The sequence below is a fragment of the Megalopta genalis genome, chromosome 7 (genome assembly GCF_051020955.1).
Source record: "Megalopta genalis isolate 19385.01 chromosome 7, iyMegGena1_principal, whole genome shotgun sequence".
In the NCBI taxonomy this organism is placed as follows: domain Eukaryota; kingdom Metazoa; phylum Arthropoda; class Insecta; order Hymenoptera; family Halictidae; genus Megalopta; species Megalopta genalis.
The window spans coordinates 19,016,953-19,028,257 of NC_135019.1; the positions used below are offsets into that span (position 1 = coordinate 19,016,953).

The 11,305-nt window shown below is 35.4% G+C and overlaps 1 protein-coding gene across 1 annotated transcript; it reads right to left on the minus strand.

Annotated features, from left to right (window-relative positions):
- Positions 1-6,376: 6,376 nt before the first annotated feature.
- Positions 6,377-7,851, minus strand: LOC117220403 (uncharacterized). Its single transcript, XM_033470336.2, has 3 exons — positions 7,725-7,851; positions 7,457-7,641; positions 6,377-6,821 (listed from the first exon to the last, which is right to left on the minus strand). The coding sequence occupies exons 1-3, from the start codon at positions 7,753-7,755 to the stop codon at positions 6,675-6,677; spliced, it is 363 nt and encodes a 120-aa protein (XP_033326227.2). The 5' UTR covers positions 7,756-7,851; the 3' UTR covers positions 6,377-6,674.
- Positions 7,852-11,305: the final 3,454 nt, after the last annotated feature.

The following is an 11,305-nucleotide window of genomic DNA, read 5'->3' on the forward strand; positions in this document are numbered from 1 at the left end:
GATGATCATTTTTTTTTCATTTTTTCCACTGTCCAACATTTGCAAACCCATTTTCCAGCAATGTTCGATAAAAATCGAAATTTTTGAACGATCGGCAGCCATAAAACATTAGTCTAAGGACATTTGGCACGCGACGCGGCCGAATCTCGTTTCTTAACGGGTACGCAGTGCCTTACCTCGGCCTCTCTGGATTTTAATTCAATTGCGAGGGCGTTTAAATTGCGGGTCGCGTAATTTGCAATGCAAAAAGAGGCGGGAGTGCGTCCTAAAGTCCCGTAAGCCCGAGACACAGCCGGTGAGCAATAACACGCACAACGATGGATGCCATTCCGCCGTCATTGTCCTCGAAGAAAAGATGAGATGAGTTCAGGAGTTCAGCAGAGTTCACGGACGTAAATTTGGTTGGTGTCATATTCGCTTGGCGAAGTATCACTTCAAAGGCAGCTTTTAAAATAAGAACTCGCCTTGACCGAAATGCCGTTCGACAGAAAAACAGTTAAACTACCGCGCGATGCTTCCCACGATTCTATAAAAAAAAGAAAGAAAAACGAAAAAAGGAAGCAGAATATGTTCGCTTTTTAACGGTCCCACGTTTTTCATGCATCCGACGTTTTATCCCGATAAAATAAAACATCTGGCGTGCGCATGGTTTTCTTTTAATTTATATCGTCGGCGAAGATTTAAGCGTAATCTGTAATTGCGTTACATTACGCACGATAACACAGGATAGTTGTAATAATACACATTAACGTCGACCTTACCGAATAGCTTACAAGAGTCGGATCGTCCCGGAAATATTTGCGTCATTTAAAACGGGTTCGCTATTATGAAGCCAGAAAGAAAGATCCACGTTGTATTTTCTGTTCGGTCTAATAGCCCGTAACTAATTATTGTATTACTCATCCGAGGTTGCTTCATGTGAAGCGCTCATTTTTCCAAGCAACTTGGTATCATCGTCTTTAATACATTTTTCCTGCTGCACGGAAGATATGTTCAGGATTACATATTAAGGTGTTTTGTAAAATCGGTTGTGTATGTTTTATCCAGTTATTTCTTACACCGGACGTGTTATTTGTTCATTTATCTAATTATTTAAATATTAGTAACATTATTCAGTTATTACACCGTTGATATTGGGTATATATATATATATATATATATATATATATATATATATATTTATCGTTAAAATTCTTTTAGTACATCAGTGAGATTTTATCAATTCAACTATCGACTTATTCAAATACGATGTTTATGGGGCATTTTGGATTAGAATGCCATTTATTTACCAATATTTAAAAATATTTTCTAACAGAACTATTAAACTTTTCGTGCACATGTCGAACTACATAATACAGTTTTTTGAAGTAATGATATATAATCAAAATATTCCATTATTAAATGTAAGTTTTTAATCACACGATATTAGGACATGTATTTAAGATGATCCAGAAATGACAACTCAATTTATTAATTAAAATTAGAGGTGATTTCGAAGTATGAGGTTTTGACAAAAACGCGTGTAAAGTTTCTTTTGTTAGTTACATGTATTTAAAATATTTATAATGTACTTAATTTGTACGAATCAAACAGACCTTTTGCACGCATGTTCTAAATAACATAATTTATATATTAATATTGGAAGTTCATAATTAAAACACCCCCTTAACTCAAAGCACCAAGTAAGTAAAAATACAATATTCATAATTATACAGCGGATCTTATGCATTTATTGCAGATATTATAACTAAAATATAAAATTTTAAAGTCATAAAAATAATTTAATAATATTGTTACGCTGTTTTCAATTTATCAAAATTATTAAAAAGAAACAATTTATGTTTATTTAATTTCTGTTTCCTACAATCTCATCTCGGAGAGTTTGTATTTTCCGTAAAAATCCGCAGTCTATTCTTAATCTTTTGCTTTGCAATCCGAAATTATTGAAAACTCTCTAAGAGTCCACTTCTTTAATCAACAGAAAATTAATAGTTTCGCAAAAGTAATTTCCACATCAGTTTTTCTAAGATGAATCATCGTGGCATCGGAAAGAACTTCAATTTGTACGATGTGTAAACAAAGATGAGAAGAATGAAGAACGTAAGAAGCGTAGTTGAGGTAGCAATTTCCGCGTAAATAACCATTTAGCCTCAAGATATTTTTAACTCGGTAGTTAACAAAATAAGAACGAAACTAGTAAAGCGATTATACTGAGCGTATCAATTCACGCAGATTTAAGTGCTATGAGGATGCAATCAGGTAAACGATCGAGTAATACACCGTTTATTCTCGAGTTCAATATACCTTGTCAAACAAATCGAAAACTCGTGACCTCTTTGCAATATCCATCATCTAATCATCGATATCCTACGGCATGATCACTTGCGATTAGACTGCGGAACTTTGTGGAAAATAAAAATTGTTTACCTCGCACGAAGAGTTCTTAGGAATATGGTCGTATTTCGAAAAATACTCTCCCCTCTTCTATTGCAATTTGAGAATTAAACTTGAACGTATATGTCAATAAATTACCAACTTCATATTCTAGTAATTCGATGGAATACACGAGAAATTAATCGTATTGGTATTGTGGTTTCAGTAATGGAATCAAATTTTTAGACTTGAATTGAACCGATTTGATCGAATTGAATATTGTCAGAAACGCCTTATGTTTAATTAAATGGCTAAGTAAAATACGCATAATTAATAGGTTGAAAATCATATAATAGCGTTTCAACATTTTTGTGATCGTTTTACTGTATTGTATTTCATCCATTCGTTTGCGTCATAACTGCTTAAAATCGACAGTTATATCACTTGTTTAAATCGACTAAATTCAAATCGTTAGCTATTTATATAAGATCTAAGTTGATATTGATCTTAAAATAGTATGTTAAAAAAATATGTGTAAAAAGTTGATGCATAAGAATTTGTACGGGGCCAATCATTACTATTGTAAACTAAACTGTGGATTTTATGCATTTATAGCCAAAACAAAGAGATGAAATTTAAAACAGTGGAGGCACTGAAAGAACTTGTGTGAATATTCATAATATTATATTCAATCTATTAGAACTATTCATAGCCAAATTCAATTTTTACTTTATTTCTTCGTGTAATTGATGCAGAAAAGTTTTATTTTGCTGAACAATTCGCGAAGTCGACATAATTTCAGTAATATTATTCCTAGAATTAATGAGCCCTAAACGGAACTCATGTAGTATGTCATTGCAATGGTAAAAATGAATTTACTCAAACTTCGTACGGTTTTCATAATAATTGTATGTTTGAATAAAGACACATGTCAACAAATAGCTGATAGAAATGTTTTTATAATTCCGGTAACCGCGGAAGAAACAAATTAGAAACAAGCCATTCCGACACGTTCGGTAATTATAATGATTATTAACACTAATTTGTTTATTAAATTGTTTGTTAACAAATATTAGTTGAATATTCGTATTTAAAGCCGCCAATTTTAAGCAATTTTTAAATAAAGAATAGTTAGATTTTTATGGATCATATGTTCTAAAATTTTGCATCTATGTTTGCCTATATTGCAACGTAATATATTTTCTATTTAAAATTACCTCTGTTATTGTTAACATTATTGTATAATTCTGAGCCATACAGTGCCGATACATCATTAGAGTCAAGCTGAATGTAAAAATAGACGTCATTTTTTTATATGAAACGATACAACGCTCAATATGAAAATGCAAAGGAAAGTTACAATTTATTGATTAAGTATAAACAGAATCAATAAAAACCCTAACACGACAGTAATTAAAAAAGTTATACGTATGTAGATATAATCCTAATACACAGACTGAGTCATATATACAATTTTTTATTCAAAATTTTATAAAATCGAGTTTTTAAAATCGAAACTCCGTAGAAGCGTTAGATTGGAGTCGAGTCGACTGTAAAAATAGGCGAAAAGCTTATTTAGGTGAAAAAATATAATAATTAATATAAAAATACAGAAGAAAGTAAGAATTGAATAATTAAAAGTAAACGAAATCAATAAATTCGTCTTCAATAAAGTGGCACTTTAAAAATTTATATGTACCTAACACACGGTCTGGTATATGTATTCATTCTTTTACTCAAAATTTTATTACGAAGAACCGAAGCACCATAGAAGGATAAACAATAACGAAGCACGCAATTGTGTTTACGGTGATACTGAAGGCCGCCTATAGTTCGGCGCCAGCTCGCGAGCATCGATGGTATTTGCTCGCGCTTCTTATAAATGGAATATCAATGAGATCGGGCGCGTAACCCGGGGTCAGCATTATTTAACGTGAGCACGTCGTATACGTGACAAAGTGGCTTGACCGCTTGTCAAACTAGCAGAAACACGAGCTTTCATGACTCGAAAGAAGCGAATCGGGCGCGGGTCGCGTGGCCTGGCGTATCGTATTGTTACCGTTAAGCGCAAGCATCGAATTTGCACGTGCCCGTTCCTTTGTGCACGCTGCACGTCATAAATTACCAACGAAACATTAAGAACTTCGCAATTTAGTGGAACCACGATTGTGCCATTATGAACCAGACGAAATCGTCGACTCACAAAGCACTCACGATTACACGCCTCCTATTAAAACTTGCGGTTATTCTTTTTCATCCGTGTTGGAGATTACTTCAGCATTTCGTTTCTCTCGGTTAGTTGCGCTCAAGTCGTAAATAACTTTTTCCTCTTTAGCATTACCTTGATATTTCATCTTTTTTATTTGATTACGATTTTGTAATTATTCGATATTTTTTACAGAAGTTAATTGAAATTATATTCTGAAAATTCTGAAATTCTTTCTGACAAAATTGTTCGAAAACTACGATAAATTCATTCAAAATACCTCAAATTATTCAGATCGATATAATGTCACAAGATCTTTGGAAATTATTGTTTGCAAGAAAATTGTCGAGCTTCCCTTGTACACAATTCGGTTACTGAAAAGACTACTACTAGACTACTAGACTACTACTAAGCTTAGGGTAAATAAAGCGTTAACTGAAATCAAAATTAATGGAAATATTCGGATATGTATTGCATTGCAGTCACATAGCAGAATAAATTCCTGTGTATATCATTTAAATTTTCTGATATCGAATTAGAATGGTTTTTTTCAAAAGTGGTATATTCGAAATGAACAAATTATTCTAATTACAATAGGAAGCCTAGCCATTTATTAAATAGTTGGATGCAGTTTTAATTTCATTGATTCATATTACGTATGAAGAAGGTTGCAGATAATTAATCAGGAACAATTCCAAACAATTGGTAAATATATTTAAAAAAATGGATGTTTATCGCACATTGTATACAATTGATTTAACAGCTGCGATTCTCGGAACGCGATTTTGAAATGCTGTTCAATTAGTAGCTAGACAGCAGTTATTCAATTCTGAGAAGGGTCTGGGTTCATCGACCGATCCAATTTTCGGAATCCCTTTTGCTTGGCATCCGATAAATAACTGATTCGGGTGTTTCGAGAAGGTTCCACGGTTGACCCAGATAGTCAGATATTAAATCTTGCCACATGATCTAACCTTTCTGCGAGAAACTGACGGATAGTGTCTGGAAGACTTTGTGTATCTCGCTTTCTTATGCTTAGCTTATTTTCAGTATGATCTACGTGTATTTTTACATCGATATTTTCGCTAATACCGCATCGATTGCATTTACGATATTTTATACCAAAATACTGTTCTTTCTCATTTTTACAAAAATTGTTTCCAGCAGATTAATATCTCAACATTTCTTTCTAAGTAGACGCTCACGTTTATGAAACATCTTTTTGAGGGAACGAGCTTTCTCCTTTTTTCTTTTACCACAGATGGCAACGTAATTTAAGTCTTCCTCAAAATGTGAAACTCCGAGACAAGATAACGTTCATAGTTGGAATAAATTATTTCCGGTAAAAGTACATTCCTATGAGGCAAATTAATGCCAGCAGAAAGCATTCTTACGAACAATATTTCATTATGTTGCTGTCTCTTTTACATATTGAAGATTAATTTGACCCGTCGATCTATGAAATTGTCGAATTTGTTTTTACTTTTGGTCTGTTTAATTTTCCTGAAATTCGTCACCGGAGTTTGGTTACACTGCTGCCGTAGTCCGCGAGTTTGAGTGATGACCGCAAAACTTGCCATTAAAATAGTCGGAGAGCACAAAGAGAATCGCATTTGCCTAGAGAGCTACCGAGGATTCGTCCTCTGTACCGTTTGCCAATTTTGCAGAATACCGTGACGGACATAATTTGTGCATCATCAAAATCATGTATGACAATATATCTTCATTTAGCATTTCGCTGTATGTATTGCCAGCAAACGTCTCCCAGAAACTAATGGAATAAACAGTGGGCTGGTCATTAAAATAAACAGTGTATTAAAAAATATATTCATTACATTCCCATAGAATTAAGTATGTACATACAATTTATAATACAGATCTCCTAACTTGACGTACTTGCTGGACATCTTTAAATGTTTTTCAACTCACGAGATCTATCGTAATTACAATTTTAATAATTACTAATTAGAATTACATTTTCGTAGGAATTATTCGTGTTTTTAGACAATTTTCCGTCACAAAATTCACATTTCAGTCGATGAATGGTATCGGGACTAATAAACTCGTTATCAAAAACAAAATACGTTTAAAAATATTATTTTTTCGCGCTGTACACGTTCCATTTTGCTAAGATATCGTCGAGCTCCTGGCATTTTGCTCGTTCTGGTACGTTGTTACGCAGGGAACGATCGTTTCGATGAACTTTGTGCACCAGCGCAGTTTCGCTCGATGTATTGGTGCGCTTAAAAATGACACAGAAATTCAAAATGAGATCGATCATTGTAAGAGAACCATTGACAAATTATTTCTACGGAAGAGTCCTATATTAATTTAATTTCTTCGCAGAACCACGATCAAATCACCTTGAATAAAGAAGAAAAACATCGCATATGAATTTAACCGTATTGTTAAAGAAAATTTAAGAATATTGTGCCATTATTTTCAATTTATTAGAACATTGTTATTTTCCTCTTGGTGCTTATAATTGGTGAACAAAAAATTGCGTTCTTTTCTTAGACGAAATAATTATTTTCTTTTGTATTATTAATTTAAAAATTTGATGATTGCCATAATAATTCGGAATTTATATTATGTAACATTAATTTTAATAAAAGCTAAATGATCAAAAATTACCAAATGCAATCGTGATTACCAAACTGGGAAATAGATAAGTTTACGACAAAAATGAACAGGTCAAATGCAATACTGTGAATGCATTCGAAGAATTTAAGATTATCGTTACATTTTTCTCAACTTATTGCAGTGCTTAAAAGGGGAAACGCATTTTCGTTCAAACTACAAAGATCTGCAGTCTGCTGATAGTAAAGTTCGATAATCGTATGAGGTTAGTTCAATAGCATGGATTCAAGGCATCACCTGTTTCTCAGATCGATGTGAATTTTCTGACGACGGCGTGTCTGACATAGAAATAGACGATGACTTAGCTGAAATTTGTCCAACTTCTCCTACTTTACACAGCTCTTGAGTTTTGTTCTTGTAAACCGGAGATTGTGACCGATGCTTTATGTCCTTTGTGATACACTGGATAGCGTACAATGTGCCTAGAATGATGGCAAACCTATGAAAGCAGAATCATAACAACGGAAGACAACTAATGCGGTCACCATATTTCGTTATTACTGACGAATTGTGTCGGACGCCAAGCGTACAGCCATCCTCCAACAATAAATTTATGCATTGAAAATTTTCGATCTCTTCCCGTCATTCGTTAAATATGTAAAGCTTCGATAGGTAACCACGAACTTGACGTATTTTGTTTTCTCGTGAAATATTTTGTTTTCGTTCTGTACAATCGATATTTCTAGAATTCGATTCAAACCTGGCACTACGTTAATTACTGGACTGCGGATTTTTATGCATAATAAAAATTGTCAGCATTGATTACAAGGTGCTCTTGCATATCTAGACATTTATGTATTTCTTTTCTTAATAATTCGAATGAATTGAATACAATGCAACATTATCTTTGAATTCTTTAAGTGCTTTCACTGCGTTTGATTTGATCTACTCATTTTTGTCATAAATGCATAAAATTCGCAGTCTATACAGGATGATCTGTGTTGCGAATGAACACTTAAACTGCGCGTTTGTTAAAATGATCATCCGTAATTCTCGTTCTTTAATCCTCTGAATAATATTATCATAAGCGAGACGTTATACTACTTACAATAAGTTCATACATTCTTAAACAAAATGCAAACATTTTTTCATAGCTCCAGCTTTTTTAAAAGTACCATAAAGAATTCGTCAAACGACCAATGAATAAACATTTAAACAAAACCAATAAATTTTTGCTAAACTATTGTTCATTTCATAAAATAAAACATAAAAATACAATAAACGTTACTTAGCTTACTGAGCTCTAAATACGACTGATGCATATTGTTTCTTAACAACGACAAGATTAGATTTATTTAAACTTCCTACGTTTTCTATTAGAACGTCGTTATAAGCCGAGGGCCAAGCAGCTTTGCGTGGCCGGAGGTTGGATGCAATTGGGATATTTCTAAGGGAGATTCGTAGACCAGTCAATGCTTATATCGGCACGGGTGGCTACCTTACGGTCAGGATAGGGTGTGTAGACCAGCCAATGCTTATTTCGACACGGGTGGCTACCTTAAGGTCTGGATAGGGTGCGTAGACCAGCCAATGCTTATTTCGGCACGGGTGGCTACCTTAAGGTCAGGATAGGGTGCGTAGACCAGCCAATGCTTATTTCGACACGGGTGGCTACCTTAACACTTAGTCGACCGATCGGGTAGATCTACCATTTTGACCTGAGGAACGCTTTTTTCTCTATAGAACTTCTTATTTCTATAGAGTACAACATAATTATAATAACATGCACTAATTTTTGAAGTCTTTTATTTCCCATTATTACGGTTTTTTATGTTCGGAATTTCCGAAGGTGCCTCTACCAGCCATAAAATTATTTTATTAGAACACGATAGGGTAGATCTACCACTTTGACCCGAGGAACGCTTCTTTCTCTATAGAGTACAACATATAATAAAATACACACTAGCACACCAACACCACACCCATTAGAAATCGAAATGCTACCTACACCCCACTCTCACAATTTTTTCGAATATATAAAACTCCGCTCAACTTGTAAATATTAGTGTAGAAGCTAAGCTCCTTGCCGTGACTCTCAACAAGTGGTGTGAAACGAAGTATAGAAAAAATATCCCTAAAAATGTCCAGAAACATGAGTGACAATTCAAGCGATGAGTTGTTTATGGACACACTATCAGACTGTTCTGAAGACATTGATCTACTGATAAGTGATTGTGAAGTTGACGAGACAATAATAGCACCATCGTTCCCATATATCAGACTAATCGACGAATCCTTTCGAGTGAATCGGAAGATGATTCCGCCGATGACTCGGAATCAAATGTTATTGTCAATGGCGTCGATGATTGGATAGAAGATGATATTAGAGTTGAACCGAAGCATATGGTCGAACTGCATGCATCAACACAATGCCTGAACATCACGATATATTACTGCTTTTTTGTTCCATATTTGAGTTACGTTATTTATCCGTCATCTTTAATGTCCTTAATTTTCTGACTCTATTAACTATACTTTTTGAATAACCATTGCAAAATAATTATTATAAACTTTTAAATTCGAATTTTGTATAAGCAATATGTGAAATCGTTGAAAAAAATTGTTACCGTAAGATATAATTGATCGCATAAATAATTTTCGGACGTTTTTGATTTCAAATAGCGAATTTCAGTCCGTGCTACCTCAGAAAAATGCGCGGTGGACAGCGCAGTTTTGCTTTCCCGAACGTGGTGGAAACTGTACAGGTCTCTGGGCGCGTGCAGTCGGCTAAATGTTAAGGTCAGGATAGGGTGCGCAGACCAGCCAATGCTTATTTTGGCACGGGTGGCTACCTTAAGGTCAGGATAGGGTGCGTAGACCAGCCAATGCTTATTTCGACACGGGTGGTTACCTTAACACTTAGTCGACCGATCGGGTAGATCTACCATTTTGACATAACCTTAACATGTCTACCTTGACATAACCTTAAGATCAGGATAGGGTTTGGGGAAATTGGAGTTAAGCTATCTCGTAACTTTTTGCAAGAGAAGAGAAATAAAGATATACCTCGAGCGGTAAAGATATATCTTTGTAGGTTGTACCAGCTACTGCCTCGAAATAGGAAATGGAAATAATTGAACTTGTAACCAAAAAAAACTTGTAAAAGCTAGTTTATTACGAGTTTTGGTTTTCTACAAATGTATCTAAGTGTTCGCGTACTCTATCGCGCTCTCAGCTTTTCGCAGTGAATCGGCGGGGGGCTTCTGATCTGATATCTACTACCTACTAGATTGTTTGCCCGAAGGAGAATTAAGAATCGATCTCGCTAGAGTTTCCACGTCGACGAATAACTCGAAACTAGCCCGCCTCTAGTCGCGTTTGGGCCCTTTATATACCCAGATTTTCTTTGGGAAATGGTAGTGGGGGTGTTCCTATGTGGTCCGATTCCAGAAACGTTCGTCGTCGTACCCCTTGCAGATACTTGAATCGCCATATACAAATGAACCCCCGGCTGGCTGGCGCCAGCCTAGCGTATGCCTTCAGGAAGGAGTATAAAAAATTCGTGGGAAAATTCTTCGTACGTTACAACGTATACTTAACCCGGGAAGCGCGTATTTGACCTTGACGGAGTTGATCGTCGCGCTGCAGTTGCGCGAACGGACATTAGACAAACCAAATTAGAAATATTTTCGACCGCCGGGTGGCACACGCATATGTTTCTGTGACCACGGGTAACGGTGAAAATGTAGCGGAAGAGAGAAAGAAAGCTGAAAGAGAAGGATAACCTTGACATAACCTTGACAAAACCTTGATATACCCTTGACATAACCTTGACATGACCTTGACATGATCTTGACCTAACCTTGACATAACCTTGACAGGATAGCGACTAAACATAATTGTTACATTTCATTCCTCGCCGCAATGCTGCCATGTCGTCGAAACCGTTTCACAAACTGAGAGTTTCATGAAACTGATTCCTGTTTCATGAGCCCGTTCTCCTGAACTGCTTACTTGAATATTGGCACGCCCATCTTTGACATAACCTTGACATGACCTTGACACGACCTTGGCATGACCTTGGCATGACCTTGACATTTTTTTTTCAGGAGGAGGGGAATGCCTTACGCACGCCGCCCTGAGATC